The sequence below is a fragment of the Terrapene carolina genome, unplaced genomic scaffold (assembly GCF_002925995.2).
Source record: "Terrapene carolina triunguis isolate 2854851 unplaced genomic scaffold, T_m_triunguis-2.0 Scaffold629, whole genome shotgun sequence".
Classification (NCBI taxonomy): domain Eukaryota; kingdom Metazoa; phylum Chordata; order Testudines; family Emydidae; genus Terrapene; species Terrapene triunguis.
Window position 1 is genome coordinate 3,336,008 of NW_020664980.1, and position 16,741 is coordinate 3,352,748.

Sequence of the window (16,741 nt, forward strand, 5' to 3'; positions counted from 1 at the left end):
TAGGACTTTCTCCACCGGCACCAGGTGCATCTGTGTGTGGGTTTCTTTAGTTGGTGATGTTGTTGTGCCTTTCGTGTATAAAGTATTCAGCTTGCGTAAGACTAGGAGCTTACAAACAAAAGCATTTTTCATTGTGCTTCCACAACTTGAAAAATATCATTACCCTGTGACTATAAATGTTAAGGTGAAATAGGCAAATTAGGCAGTACTATCAAGATGGATTTTTTTTTTGTGACTTAACAAATTGTTATTATTCCTTTTATTTCCTTATCATTAAGGATCTTGATCTGTAAATTGTAATAAGGTTATTTCCCCCTTGCCCCGCCCCGCTCTTATAGATGATACTTTCGTAGCAGTTCGGATTGCCAGGGGTGTTTCCTTTCTGGAAACCTGTCTGGGATTTTGATTTTAAGGAAATCCTGGATGCATTTTTCTAACTCTTCCTCAATAGAGAGCTTTTCTTTCACTGCTTTTTTTTTGCTAGAGTTGGATTCCCTGGAGCCAGACGTTAGAGTTCGGAGCAGGTCACTTTTTCTTCGGATTTCAGACTGCTGAAGTAGCTGTACTGGGCCCTTCTTGATTGGCCGATCTAGAGTCTGTATGTTGGGCTGGCGGGTGACCGGGCCACAGATGACAGTCTCTTGTGGGGAGCTGGCTTCTGATTGGCTGTCACAGCTGGAAGTGGATAGTTCATTGCAAGATGTGCCACTTTCCCCCTCTTTATCTCCTTTGCCATTTTTGCAGCAGCAGTCACAATGGGATGAAGACCACCTTGAAGGCTCACCTAAAAGAAGGAACAAAGCACACAGCGTGGTTACAAAAAGCACGGACATCTGGGCTGTCGTACACACACAGCAGGGTATTCCTTCATATGCCACCAAATAAACTACTGTCTATTAAGTACACTTGTGCTAGCAGAAGAAAATGGGGAGGAAAGGAATCAGGTATAGTGGTTAGAGCAGGAAAAGCATCTCAGAACTCCTGGGTTCTAGTCTCAGTTTTCTCAGTATAATCTTGGGTAAGTCAGTATGGCCAACATCTTATACACATGGATCAGGACCTTAAGCTCCCTGGGCCTGATTCTCATTAACAATAATGCCCCTTTATTCCACTCTGGCAGTGTAAAGGGGCATTAAGTCCACTTTAAGGCCCCTTTAGATTGCCAGAGCAGGGCAAAAGCCCTTCGTGCAAGTGAGAATCTGTTCCTCTGTGTTTCAGTTTATGTATGTGTAAAATGGTTTTGCTGTGAGACTTAATTAATGAATGTTTGACAAGTGCTTTGAGATCCTCAGATGAAACCACTATATTAATGCAAAGAACTGTGTTGTTATTTTCTGAAAAGTGAACGATGATTGTTTCAGAAAGCCAGGGGTAAGTCTCAGGAGTGGTTTATTTGCTGCTAACTCCATAGCAGTTTACTAACAGGCCAAATCCTGAGATGCTCACTCAGATTCTTCATAGGCAAATTCCCACTGACTATAAGACCTGAATAAAATCAGCGTAAGGTCTTCAACCTTTGGCCCATCCCTTCACCCCTTACTCACATTAGTAGTTCCATTGATGCCACTAAGATTACCTAGGTAAATAAAGGTTGTAGGATCTAGCCCAAGATCACTAATCCAGAAAAAAAAGGTAAGTTATAAACTGACGACAAAATGGAGCCAATATCCAACTGGTTGTGCTTCAGCAAAAATCCAGTGTTTAAGCTACTGCCTGCTGCCAATTCATGGCCAAAGTTATGGCCTCACAACATGTGAATGGTCCAGAAGCTCATTCTAGTGCTTGGTCTTCCAAAGGTTTTGATTTAATAAGTAAAGGGCCAGGCAGAAGGGAACAAAACATGCTTGAAGAGAAAAGAATGAAGATATAATTCTTGTTCACGGAACAGGTGTCTCAGAGTAAAAATCAAGCTACCTCTGAAACAGCTGCATAGACCTAGGAATTTTCTTACTTAGGATAGTCAAACTGTTCAGGTATTGACTGATGAAATGTTATTCTATGTCCCATTCAAATTTCCCCTTTAATAGTATGTCGTCAAGTTTGATAGGCTCAAAATCAAATCTATCTTTTTTGCTTATATGTGTTTGCAATGCCCATTAATGCTTTCTGTTTTTAAAGAATTCTGCAATTATCTTTTTGTAAAATAAAATACAAAAGCCAAAAAAATTAGCACTCCTGAGCTATCCTATAATAACAAAACAGTCTGCACAGCTTAGTCTCATGAGCAACCCTACAACAACAAGCCAGGCTGAGCAGATTAGCACTGACAGGCAGTCCTAAAATAATAATCGTGGGCATCCCTACAATAACATGCTAGGGTGAAACCCTGGCTCCATTGAAGCCAATAGGAACTTTGTCCTTAACTTCAAATAGGACCAGGATTTAAACCCTGGTGTTTACAGCCCAGCACTCACAAAAAACCTACAAGACAAAGTTGGGAGAACTCCTCTGCCTAATGCGTTAATTTGAGTAACTTGGCTGGGTGTAGAGCACAAGTGGGGATGCACATGGAGTCATTTTGTACGCAGACACTGTTGCTGCTCTCTATCATTGTCTCCTTACAGTCAAGTGTGCACTGCTTCATTATGTGGTTCCATCACAACTGCCCCTCCCCCCCACATGTAATGCATTGGTGGCACTCTGGAGCACGATACCATACTCCTGATAGCTCATTTGTTGAAAGAGCAAGAACAACTGCTCTCTGAGGTCCAGGGCAGGCTGTGAATGTGTTGGAGACAGCTGACATATCCCTATTGTAAGCAAACCGTGAGATCTACATTCAGAAGTAGCATCTTTCTCACAATGGAGCCCAGAGAAGAGAATTTAATCTAGTGGAGCCGACATCTATGTACCCGCACACAAAAATACACCCCAATGCATTGCCTTGGAAATATGACTTCTTCCAAGAGAAAAACCAAAATGTTCTCTATGTCAAAATAAAATCCAGACTATAATGCTTCCACGGCCTGCAACTGCTATTGAGAAAGATGCTGTCATTATTATTTTAATCACCATCATATCTATACTTTCATTAAATTAAGTGTGGCTATTCATTCTTTTTCAAAAAACAAACAAACAAAAAGCAGCACTGAAGTTCCGGTTATTGCAGACTATTTATGTGAAGTAAACATTTCTCACACCACACACGCAAAAAAGTTACACAACAGTTATATACTGAAAATAAGGGAGCTGACTGCAAGAAGGGTCGTCTGTGTCAACATGTCTCTTGGACACAGAATACAGGGATATTTTTTTTTTCATCTTCTACTGGAGAACTGCCAAATAGCCATAAGCCATGATAAAGAAGGAAAGCTGGCATTGATAAAAACTGTTTCCTGACCAAACTGCCAAGATAATCATGGATTTAAATGTCATTTGGAAGCATCCATCTTCCCAGTAAATGTAATTATCACATCCAACTAGTGCAGATTGGTACCATTATTAAGGTCAAGAAAAATGTAATTCAGCATGCTGTAGAACAGTCTTATATCAGCACCACGGCACTTTATTCCACCCATAAAACAGCAACTGGGCATGGCTTTTAGTGCTTCATGTGTAATACTTCACATTTTACTCATCCAGGGGAGCTTTTCTGCAATTTACACTATACAAATGAAACCGAAAGAAAAGCAAGTGGTTTGTACTTTATGGAAAGATTGTGGAGGACAGACAAAGCCTCAAAGGCTTTCTGATCAGGCTGTCGTTAAGTAATTGGAAAGAGATGTCATTCTGTTTTCTGCGTTCTGTATTTTTAAATGTAGGGTTGTCTCCCTTTCTGTTGCAGAGGCTTCTGGGAATCACTTGCCATTTAGTGCTTCAGTTCAGCTGTGGAGTGATTAATATTTTCGCTCATGGAGACTTGGGGCTAGGTTCTCATTTACACTGCACTATGCCGCTGTGGTCAAGGGGCTTTAAAACGAAGGCACACACTACAGTCATATCTTCTTTGGGGCCTCTTTACACACCAGAACTCTCTTAACTGGCTGGGCATTGTTGAAAAAACATGAGCACAGAGGTCCTGCTCCGGTTCCAATGGGGCCTCTTGTGCTCTGAACCTTGTGTGGGTGTAAAACACTCGCAAATGGTAGCATTTGACTTCTACTTGGCACTCATTTTGCACTGATATCAATGACTAAATAAAGGGCAGGGCAGGGCAGTGGTGAATCAGGCCCACTGAATGCAATAGAAGTGTTGCCATTGTCGCCAATGCTAGCTACACAGGCCCTCTGCATTCTTAATTGGGCCGTGGTTGTTGGGCACATACTAAAACATGTAGCTGAATAGAAACTGCTGATTTTTCTTCCATGAGAAAGTCAAGCCCACTGGAGTGAAACAGGATTTTGCAAGCTCACAGAATGCTCATGCATTCTTTAAAAAGATGCACTGCTGAAACCTGCCACACCTGTTTTAAAATTTTTCCATCTTGCTAGTAGCTGTGAACAAAGTTCACATTGATTGTAGAAACAGTTGAAAAAAAACTTCCCCACCCTGTTACTTGCTGTTCCCTGTCAATGATAAAGGAGTCTTGCAGTCTGTGTGGCGAAATTTAATTCATAGACTTGCTTCAAGACTGGTTCTTTATCTAGTCTGAAAAAGTCAATAATGGCTAAATTGATTTTTTTTTATAATTCTCCCAGCTCTGGAAAAGACATTGCACACACGAGGCTCAGTACAAACTGATTGTGTGAAATTTGGAAAAACACATCCATGAGCCTTATTGATTTGCAGCTCCTTATTGTGGTTGACATTTTAACTTGATGGCATTTTTCCTCTGCTGCAACTACCTATTGTTTCCTGGTAAGAAGAGAACTGGTATAGAACTCCTGTACTGCATAAACAGAAAATGATTTATTCCAGCAAGCAACCGCAAGTGTTCAAAAGGCAGAAATCCATCAGGTGCAAACTAGCTGATAGGGATGTACGTGACTGCACACTGGACCCTTGGAAAATATCAGGAATCCAGTAAACAGCTTTCTTAAAGTGACACTGTTAACTTAAAAAACACATTTCTTTCTGAAAATATTAAGTTTGATACAAATGAGAGATTAGAAGGAAAAATAAGTTTCTCTCTTTTTTTACTGTGTTTACTTTGTGCATTTGACAGCACTTTGTGCATAGTTACTTTCACTGTATTCTCCTGTACGGTCAGTCATTTCTCCCCGTTGTCTGTTTGTGTCTTTCATAAAGCAACTATGGAAGGGAAACACTTACATATTTAGAAAAATGCTGTTGTAAACCCATGAAAATTAGCAGAGGAAGATCGGGAGCAGCAGTAGATGTAACTACTTTTATCTTGTTTATTTAATTGACTAGATTTCAAGTTGACAATGACGCTGTAATTAAAACATGTAAAGAGGAAACCCATTTTAGTAATGCTACTCCTACCTATCTCTTATATAGCATTTTTCCTCAATAGATCTGAAAGTGCTTTACAAAGGAGGTAAGCATTGTTATCCCCATTTTACAGATGGGGAAACTGTGGCACAAGGGGTAATTGCCCAAGGTCACCCAGCAGGCCAGTGGCCAAGCCAAGAATAAGACCCAGGTCTCCTAAATCCCAGAGCTATCCACAGAAGTTAGAGACCCAATCTATCTCCTTGCCTGTGCAGGATTCTTCCCTACAGCACAGTCTCTAGAGGGTTTTGTGCCATCAGGCTTAACGTGTCCCTAGTGATGGAGCTTGAACCACTTCTTTTGGGAAGCCATTCCACAAATTAATACATCGATCTCATCATCAGCAAGATTTTTTGATACCAAGCCTGAATTTTTCCTTCCTTGATTTCATCCCATTATTCCCTATTTATACCCCCCATCTTCCACATTACAAGCCAGATCCTCAGCTGGTGTAAATCAGCACAGCTCCATGGACAACAATGGAACTATGCCATTTACACCAGCAGAGGATCTGGCCCAGATTGGCTGTGACCATTGCAAAGGTGCAGAGAGGGGGAAGAGTGCCTGCCATGAACCTCCTATGCAAGGACTAGAGATAATCACAGACCATGCACTCAGGAGGGGTTGCTCCCTCCATCCTTCCTAAAAGTAAGGAAGTGGGTGGACAGGGCCACCATGGGGAGGAAGCTTCAGAGAGAGAGCGAGGGAGAGAGATAAAATGCTACTCCAATATCTTGAGATGGTCTTTCCAGGCCAATGGGGGCTGCGGGAAGCAGTGCGGGCCGAGGGATGTACTGGACGCCGCTTCCTGCAGCCCCCATTGGCCTGGAGCGGCGAACAGCAGCCATTGGGAGCCGCGAATGGCCGAATCTGCAGACGTGGCAGGTAAACAAACCGGCCCGGCCCGCCAGGGTCCTTACCTTGGTGAGCCACATGCCAAAGGTTGACGATCCCTGATGTAGACTACCCAATGGCACAGGGTATTGATCTGTTCTCTGTTAGATGACTAGAACTTCTTAAACAGAACTTCTTAAATGACTAGCTCATTTTTGGTATGACTTTCCAGATGGAGAGTCATTAATACTAAAATCCCTGAAACAGTCAGGAGTTTCAGGACTGAATATTTTAATGAATACTCAGAAGCTGTCTGGTTACTCACAAATAATGAAAAATATGGCATCACAAACAACAGAGCACACTGTTTCTACTAGAAATGTAAGCACTGCCATGCCAGATCACACCAATGACCCATCTAATTCAGTATCATGTCTTTGACCATGGCCAGTACCAACTGCTTCAATGGAAGGTGCAAGAAACCCTGCAAGTAGGCAGTTCTGTGATGCCCTCTAAACAAGAAAAATGTACTGTTAACTCCCAAAGTTAGAAGCTGGCTCATGCACTGAAGCTCCCTTCTCAAACTCTTGTGGTTTTTGTTATTTATTATTGTAACTGTCTATTCTTGTTATCCAACCCTGCTTTGAATCCCACTCAGTATTTGGCATCAGTGATTTTGGCAGTGAGTTCCACAGATTAATCAGACATTGTGTGAAACAGTATTTCCTTGTATTTGTTTTAAATTTCCCTCTTTCAACTTCATACTCTGCCCCCTTGTTCTTGTATTATGACACAGGATTATTAGCAGTGGCAAATCTCTCTTCTTTATGTCATTCGCTATTTTGTATTACTCATGAAAGTATTCTCAAATAACATTCTGCAGAATTCAAACAGCCCTGTTCTATAGAATGACCAACAAATTTAACAGCTAAATAGCCTGAAATTTCTTAGCCAGTTTTATAATAATATTTGTAAGGGTGTTCTTGGCTCACTGTGATATTTGATTTGAAACTACCCATGAAAGCCAATAAAGAGAACAGAACTAGTCACCATGCTCCTACGATTGCGTCCCTTTTTCCATTTAAGATGATCACATCAAGAGAAGAACCATGACCAAACTGCAATCAGACCATTTGAAGTGTATGCTTAATTGAACACAGAATAAGCCTTTTGTACATTAATTAAGATCTAATAACTGCTAATTCTACTTAATGAATATTCAGCAACTATGGGCACATGACAACCAAGCTAAGACGAAGAAACGAAAAATCTACTCTGACAGCAGAACTGTGAAAATAGGCCATATCCCAAGCCCAGAGGCAGCTAGGGTGACGAGACAGCAAGCGTGAAAAATCGGGACGGGGGTAGGGGGTAATAGGAGCCTATATAAGAAAAAGACCCCAAAATCAGGACTGTCCCTATAAAATCGGGACATCTGGTCACCCTAGAGGCAGCTGAACCCACTGCATATCCCAAGGGAGAAACCCTTCTCTCAGGGTGACCACATAGTGACCACTAGAAGAGACCTTGGAGTCCTGACTGTTCAACACCACAGAGTTTAAGGCCCACAGCTCTGGGTAGAGAGGAGGAGGTTCTATACCCTTCAGAGGCTTGCTGAGGAATCTGTGCTACGGACCAGGATAGCAGCACAGAAGCATGAGGGCTTCATGAAATTACTTCGGATCTGTGGGGTTCTCCTCATCTTTCCCCATAGAGCCTTAGGATCTTCACCTTTCTGTAGCCCTCTAAAGCCCTTCCTTCTGAGTGGAGAATCAAACAGAAATTCTGGGAGTGCAATATGTAACCCCGAATCAGAATCTGCTGTGTATATCAGTATATTGTATACTAAGTGGTTTAGGATACACCTGTGGATTTAGTTTTCTGTCACATTGCCATGATGACTGCATCACTGAAATAGTCTCATCAACTGCAAATGGTCCGGGCACTGACCTCCTTTTGGCCTAGAGATAAAAGTATACAAAACACCTCCAGTCAAAGAAAACAACTTGACTGATTCAGCACACCACAGGATTCGGCCCTAAGAGAATCAACTGGCAGTGTTAAAAGCAGGGACCTTTCAATTGCCAGCCCCATTTATCTTCTATGTTGAAAATAAATTTACAACAGGAGGGGAAAAAATCTATAGCTCTCTCTCTCCTTTTGATAGATATATTTTTGACAGTTTGGGGAAAGGTGTGAAACGTTGCTAAACATTCTCTTGGAGATCAAGGAGCCCAGTTTATTGGTTTCAAACTGCTGTAAATCAACTGGTTCTACTGGAATTACTCCAAAATTACTCAGATGTCAGTGAAATCAGAATCACACCCAGGCTTTCAGGCTACATAAAGTGCCATAAGTGTAATTTTTATTGGCTTCTGGCTACAACTGTGCGAACCTCAGGGTTTTACACTAAAACCCCATGGCGTCATCATTATAAAGATAACATATCACACTAGTCAGACCAGTACATAAGGAAATCTAGAAAAAGAGGAAGAAAGCAAGGGAGGAAATTGAATTGCCCTTTAACATTTAATGAAGTGTGTGTGGGGGGGGGGAGGGGGATAGTTTTCATTAGACCATCTTCTGATAATAGAAAAGGGGAGAAAAAGAAGCTTTTAAGAATTAAGCAGTAATGCATAAAATATATATCTGTGTGAATCAGTATCAAATTAATTACTGTGCAGCTTAACCAGTATTTCAAATGTTAGTTCAAACAGTGCTGCCCACTGTATTTCTGCCACAAATTCCAGTTTTAAGTTGAGTCCTTTCTACATTGATTTCAGAGCTCACCGTCCCTTTTTCTAAATGTCATTCCAAGGCCCAAGCTGTTTTGCCACAAGAAGGGTGAACAGGTCCAATTTTTTTCCCATGCCAGTGATGTGCAAATAAATAATAACTGAAATATGAAGGAAAAGATTTTCCAAGGTGAGTGCATCATCTGCAAAACAGTGTGAGCACCAGTCGTGCATGGATAGCTTTTCTTTCATGTGCACGAGGTATACCTGTGCATGTGAAGATCTGCCTGCATGCACAGTTACCCAGTTTGTTATTTTGCAAACTCACTTTGTGTAATGTTGACCCCTCTCAGGCACTGTGGATTCCAAAAGCTTTACTTAAATTCTTGGTTCTGTTGAACCAACCTTGTGTCTGTTGAAGTCAATGGCCAAACTCCCATTGACTTCAGTGGTGCAGGATCAGGATTAGGAAATCAGGATTAAAAGATGTGTGGATAAGCATAGGGAGAGCTCTCCCTGGTCTCCTTGCCTTAGGACAATTTGCTTTCCCTGAATTCCCCTTCTTCTCTGACTCACGAAGTCAGCTCTCATCAGGCAGAGGAATTTGAAATGGGAGGAGCAGAAAGAGCTGATGTCTGGCTGTGGGATTTGGGAGGCTCTCAACCTCTTGTCAGGGGTGAAGAAGTAGCAACCTCTCCTCTCCTGGAAGATTTGTCCCACCTGCTGGGTCCCCATGCTCTCTAAGAAATGAAGAGAGAAAAACTCTCACACCAGCTGCAGCATTTTGCATAACATGTGTTCTTTGAAATGTCCTAAACTTCTAATAGGCTGGACACTGCATCAGGTATCTGAACAATTTCTGGGGAAGAAGCTTTCAGACCCATACTTCATTTTTATTAGATTTTTTTTTTTATCAAATACTCCATCCTGGTAGAGAAGGGAGTGGGGAGGACCAGGAACGTGCCTCTCACCAACTGTACACAAAGAACACATACGTTTGTTTGCTGCTGATGGGCCCAGTGGTGCTGGAACAATATTTATAGTGGGGGTGCAGCAGAAACCATGTATCTGGGTTGTTATTACTACTTCAGGCCAGGGGGGCGGTAGCACTCCCAGCACCCCTAGTTCCAGCACCTATGTATGGGCTTACTTGGGGACAGCAGAGCCTTTCAGATAGATTTTTAATCCTGTCCCAATTCTCTTCCCTTTGTTGCGTCCTCACCTCGTGAGGCAGTGGTGAGAGCCACCACAATTGTTCTGTTCCCACCTCCTTATTTTGGATCTATTTTAACCACTGTGGAGGTGAGAAGCAAAATGGGGAGAAACAGGGGTTCGTGAGAAGAGACCAGAGGGCCACTATCTCAACAGCCAGTCAAGAGAAGCTACTTGGACAACCAGCCAGCAGAACTCAGCTGCCAACTCGGGAAAGACAACCTAACCAGCTTGTATACTGAGCTAACTAAAACAGTCCTTGATTCTACTATGTGTGAGTTTGGCCTGAAATTAACTGTCCTGGTTTGGAAAGAAGAAAAATGTTTTTGCTCAACAGAAAGGAGACAGCACTGACTGTTCAATTATGCCATGGAGGCCAGTTTGACAGCTCTTGTCTCTCTCTATACCGTACAGTAAAGCACTTATTAGGTTAGGCCGTCTGTTCCTGCACACCTGCTGGGGGTTGCTTGATTGACTCCATTGACTGGGTGCCTGGAGTCTAATTCTACAATCAGGATTCATTACATTGTTTGTAAACAATGACAGACTATGATAAATATGCATTTCAGTTAATTACTGCCTTCCCGGGTGCCGTACCACTTTCTCATTTTCACCTGCATGTCACGTCTTAGCACCTGATCTTGCCTTCCTCTGGCTGTGACTAAGTAGATCTGCTTGGGGTAAAACAGATCAGATAGACCCACACCCAGGGCCAAAGCCTGAATGCTGCTAAGCACCTGCTGTGCACCTTCAGTTACTACTGACTTCAGCGAAGGCTCCCTGAACCTCCCAGGAGCTGGTCCTCAGACTGTCCCATTTTTGTAGCTTTAGATTATTCTTTGTCCTTCTCTTTTTATAAAAAGATCTCAAAGATCTTTAAAACCATGAATGAAGAAAGCCTCACAACTCCCCGCCTCCCTTTAAGGTAGGACAATATCGCTCTCCATTTTATGGATGGAAGAACTGAGACACAGAAAGAGACTTACCCAATATCACACACGCTTGTGTCAGTATCAGAAGCAGGAACAGTCCCCTGAAAACCCTGATTCTCAAACTCTAATCAACTTGTTCTACCAACTGAGCTGGGAAGCAGACATTCCCTAGAGGTTTCATCTGATTTCATTAAACATAAGTAGTTATTTAGGTGCAACATACAGGACAAACCTGCCTCAGTTTGCTATTGCTACAAACATGCGAGATTGAACATTGGATACCATGGGCCAAATCCTCAGCTAATATAACAGTAATTTACACGTGCTGAGGATTTGGCCCAATTTTTTCTCTCAGTTATGCACACATTAGTTAGTTGGAAAATGCTTAGTATTCTTCAAGGAAAATCCTTTTTTAAAGTTACCTGTGTACATGTTCTGGTTTTTTGACAAAAAAGGGAAAAAAAACACACACACCCCCCTCACATTTTCTACACTGCTTTTGGTAACAAAAAAACAACAACAAAATATCTGCAGGTTTGGTTACAAAAATGGGCTTTGCAAACTATAAATTGCCTCACATGCCTTTCTACAGCAGCGGGAACCTAAAGGCTCCACTGGGTTCTGCAAAGGGTATTTTAATCCAGAGGCTAAGAGACATCCTAATGTGCACCACACTATTGGGAAGGCAGATTTTATTCTGGGGGGAAATAGTGTGGTGCATACTGGCCATCTCTCTCTCTAGAACTGGTCATCTCTCTCTCTCTCTGTGGTCATCACAGTCGCAGCAATGGAACTTAATGAAATCTTTTGGACCTCATGGTTGCATAACTGGGGAGAGCACACTGACATCTCCCTGGAACATATCAGGCAGAAGGCCAGGAGTGGAGCCACCTTGCAAGAGATATCAAAGAAGCAGGAAATTTATTTTAAATTGGAGGGGAAGGATGATATTGTGGAAATGGCACAGGACTAAAAGTATGGAGACCAGGGTACTTTTCTTGGCTCTGTCACTGACTTGTTAGGTGACCTTCAGTAAGTTACTTACCTCTTTGTCCCTCAATTTCCCTCTAGATACAATGGAGGCAGTGTTCCCTAGTGGATAGAGCACTGGATTGGGACTCAGGAGACCTGGATTCTATTCCTGGCTTTGTTATTCGCCTGCTGTGTGACTTTGAGCAAGTCACTTCACCCCTTTATGTGTCAGTTTCTGCATCTGTAAAATGGGGATACTGATACTTTGTAAAGCACTTTGAGCTCTGTTGATGAAAAGCGCTAAATAAGCACTGGGAATTGTTATTAGTTCTTCCCGGCCTCCCAGGGGACTATTCAGACTGAATTTGTTAACTTTGCAAAGCATGTTGAGTACCTTGGATGGAAGGGGCTATTAAAGTGCAAATTAGTATTATTATTTCTAGACAAACCAACATTCAGATATGCACTCAGTAGAATGGCTTTTTATAGTCTGCCTAAAAACTGAAGGATTCTGAGCAGTTTCAAAGGCAGTCCTGCCAAAAGGAATTGAAAAGCCAAAATCTGAACCAACTATAAATTTATCAGTCAAAAATGCATTCACCAGTTAAATGAATTCATTGAATGATGCATAGAGAAGAGTGACTAAATGCAAGATGGTAGCAATTCAGCACAATCTACTGAACAAAAATAAATGAGGTGTATGTAGCTCAAGTTTCACTGTCATGTTCTTTTAGGGATTGGTACAACCTTAAAGCCAGATTCTGATCTCACTCTGAATCTGAAATAACTCCATTGACTTCAGTAGAATCAATCCAGATTTATACCTGCTCTGAATATTACAAAGCAAAGATGGGCAGTAATATACCAGGTTCATTTATATTTTTAAAACCCCACCTTCATCTTCTCTTTCAAGTTTAAATTCCAATCTTACAGTCATAATGTAGGAGAGTGTGCTATGTGCTTTTAATGTCTATTTTCATAAAGTTTTGCAGAGTAGGAAGAAGGAAATACAGAAAAAATATAATTTGACAAGGAGAAGAAGAAAGTCTAAATTTTAGACATTATGGAAGCCCTAATTTTATCATCTTAAGTGGCTAATTTGCCCTCTCTGTTACATCAAGCAAAATGGTCGACATCAAAGCCAGTGAAAATGATCAGTTAGCTTAGTGCAGTGACTCAGCCCATAACCCCAGAATTATGGGTAATTGCATACCCTTAAAGTCTACTGAAAAATAAAATCCTTAGCACTGCTATTAGGAAGGAAAAATTACTGTGGGACTTGATGGCTCAGGAGATTGCTAATGGGATACAAAAATATGTCACCTCTAGTCCAGCAGTGCAAATCAAGCCCAGAACTATGACTGCACATCAATACTACATGAAGGCTGCTTGATGGCCTGTGTGAAATGAGTTGGCGGTCTCAATCCAGCTCCTAATGAACAAGTACCAATACAGCAAGAAATGAAAAATAATTCAAGTATTAGTTTGAATTGGTTGGGTTTTTAGTTTTTTTGGGGGGGGGGGGGTTGATTTACTTTTGTTGTTTTTTGGAACCTCAGAAAATGTCTTTGAGTGTTCAGAGTAGATTCAAGTTTAATTCCTATTTTTCCCAAACCAGCTCACAGTTACTTAGTTTCACTATTTGGGAAGACCATCACAACTTAATATGCCTTAACCCTGTACACACCCGAATCAAGGCTAAATGACTGAGTTTGCTACTCTACCACGATCCCCAGCAGGGGAAAGTTTTAAAGAGTTAAGCAGGAAAATATTTCCTTGAGGAAGAAACAGGCTACTTAGAAAAAAAAGTTAGGAAATCGCAGTGGAATCATTTCTGCCCATTCCATCTTATCTGATCCCAGACACTGAAGCATTCCTGAGAGCACTTCTGTCACAGTGGCAATCTGTCAGAAGCCCAGGTCACTTCAAAGAGCTCTCACTCCTGACATGATTGAGAGGCCTGGCTTTGATGGATTTACTAACTGTGTGTCTCGGCGAGAGTGAGATACTTCGGGGATGACTGCTGCTGCAACCTATTCGCAGCCTCGCTCCTCTCAGAATGTCATCGGAAAATCAAGATCTCCCCCACTGCACCACCAATGAAGATTTTTGCATTTTGAAACTTCTGAAGCATGACGACGTTACAGAGCCCTGGTGCATTCACTTGGAGGCTTAAAATCTTGTTCAGTATTTGGGCTGAGGTTGTCTTTTTTTTAGCAGTTTAGGGCAATCGGGACCTTTCCTAATCAGCTCTTGTACATTGTGGTTAGGTAAATAGCTAGACTGAGATGCAGTATCTGGGTGTCCAGCTTTTGATTAGAGGTCTGCTGTCTGTGTTGTCCTCTTTTCTTTAGTCCTCCTAACTCTACCTGTGGACGCCTCGTAGAAGGGGTGCAGTTAAAGGACCAAGCATTCTTGAGAGGCCTGACAAAGTCACTACATCCAATACATTGCTTTCTGAAGTATTTATCCAAAGAGGGTGAAGTGAGGTATCTAATGAAAGCTTATGTTATACTGATCCTCATAATCACTGTGAGATATATGTAGAGATGATATTTAACGAGTTGTGTGTATGTACTAAAGATATGTTTAGAGACTGTCCCAGGTGCAGCTGACAAAAAGGTTTCTTCCAGACAGGAGATAAGATGTGTATCTCTCGGTCAGATGTAAATTAAGCATTGTAAGTCAATAAAATGGAAGTCCCATCTGCATACAGAACCAATACGGGCATGTGAAATCAACAGGGAAGAGGACATAGGAGAACAAACACCAGAAGGGTATTTCAAAGGTTTTCTGGACTATAACTGGGGCACAAGTAAGACATTTTGTCATCCATTCCTAGAGAAAACCTCTTGAACAGCGTGGGGTATTCATGAAAACTTGGATCTTGATTTTGACTGAAAACCAGCAGCTCTGTCAAAGACTTAATCCTTGGAAGAAAATCTACTTTATTAAGTAGTAAAGCTAACCATTAATAAGTATAAATCTAGGATTGTATTTTATGTTTTGTTTTATGTGTGTAACCATTTCTGTTTCCACTTATTATCCTTACTCACTATCTCTTAAAACTTAACCTTTGATAATAAACTTATGATTGTTCCACTATAAATATATTTCAGTGCAGTAATGTTATAAAGGACCTGAACCTGAGTTGTGCCAGCCAAGCTGTGTCTACACAGTCTCTTCAGAGGTGGCTTATCTGGTAATTTCATTGAGTGTCCAGTGACAGGGGCTAGATACTATAGGGGAATGCTTTCAGAGAGGCATGGGGCTTGGGGTGCACCTATTGTTAACCTGCAAGACAAAGTAAGGCCTGGCAGAGGTCTCAGGAAATTGTCTGGGTGGCTAACGGACTGGGGGGTGTCAGGGAGCTAGCATGCAACTAAGCACAAACAAGTCTCCCACTCACTGAGGCAGGGGGTAACAAGGTGGCTCCAATCCTGGGCACCCCAAGATAGTGTCCCAGACCTGTGTTTCAATTTTAAAATTTGCTTGAATGAATCAAGACAAAAGATTTAATTAGAAAAACTTGAAGTTGGGAGTGATGCAAATAAAAAGGATAGAACAAGAAGCAATGGGCTTAAACTGCAGGAAGGGAGGTTTAGGTTGGACATTAGGAAAAAGTTCCTAACTGTCAGGGTGGTTAAACACTGGAATAAATTGCCTAGGGAGGTTGTGGAATCTCCATCTCTGGACATATTTAAGAGTAGGTTAGATAAATGTCTATCAGGGATGGTCTAGACAGTATTTGGTCCTGCCATGCGGGCAGGGGACTGGACTCGATGACCTCTCGAGGTCCCTTCCAGTCCTAGAATCTATGAATCTATGAATCTATGAAAATGGCTTATTCTATTGTACCGTATGACTGGAGAATTGCTAACATAGTTCCTATTTTTAAGAAAGGGAAAAAATGTCATCCAGGTAACTACAGGCTTGTTAGTTTGACATCTGTAGTACTGGAAAAAATTTTGAAGGAGAAAGTAGTTAAGGACATCGAGGTCAATGGTAATTGGGACAAAATACAACATGGTTTTACAAAAGGTAGATCATGCCAAACCAACCTGATCTCCTTCTTTCAGAAGGTAACAGATTTTTTAGACAAAGGAAATGCAGTGGATCTAATTTACCTCGATTTCAGTAAGGCATTTGATACAGTTCCACATGGGGAATTATTAGTTAAATTGGAAAAGATTGGGATCAATATGAAAATTGAAAGACGGATAAGAAACTGGTTAAAGGGGAGACTACAACGGGTCATACTGAAAGATGAACTGTCAGGCTGGAGGGAGGTTACTAGTGGAGTTCCTCAGGGATCGGTTTTGGGACCAATCTTATTTAATCTTTTTATTACTGACCTTGGCACAAAAAGTGGGAGCATGCTAATAAAGTTTGCAGATGACGCAAAGCTTGGAGATATTGCCAATACAGAGAAGGACTGGGATATCATACAGGAAGATCTGGATGACCTTGAAAACTGGAGTAATAGTAATAGGATGAAATTTAATAGTGAAAAGTGCAAGGTCATGCATTTAGGGATTAATAACAAGAATTTTCGTTATAAGCTGGGGACTCATCAGTTGGAAGTAACAGAGGAGGAGAAGGACCTCGGAGTATTGGTTGATCACAGGATGACTATGAGCCGCCAATGTGATATGGCCGTGA

The 16,741-nt window shown here is 41.5% G+C and overlaps 1 protein-coding gene across 1 annotated transcript in view; it reads right to left on the reverse strand.

The window, feature by feature from the left end:
• Window positions 1-329: 329 nt before the first annotated feature.
• KCTD16 (potassium channel tetramerization domain containing 16) overlaps window positions 330-16,741 on the reverse strand; it is a 160,875-nt gene continuing 144,463 nt past the window's right edge. The window contains exon 2 of the mRNA XM_024199394.1: window positions 330-784. Within this exon, the coding sequence (XP_024055162.1) occupies window positions 333-784 (452 nt within the window). The 3' untranslated portion in view covers window positions 330-332. The remainder of the gene's footprint in view (window positions 785-16,741) is intronic.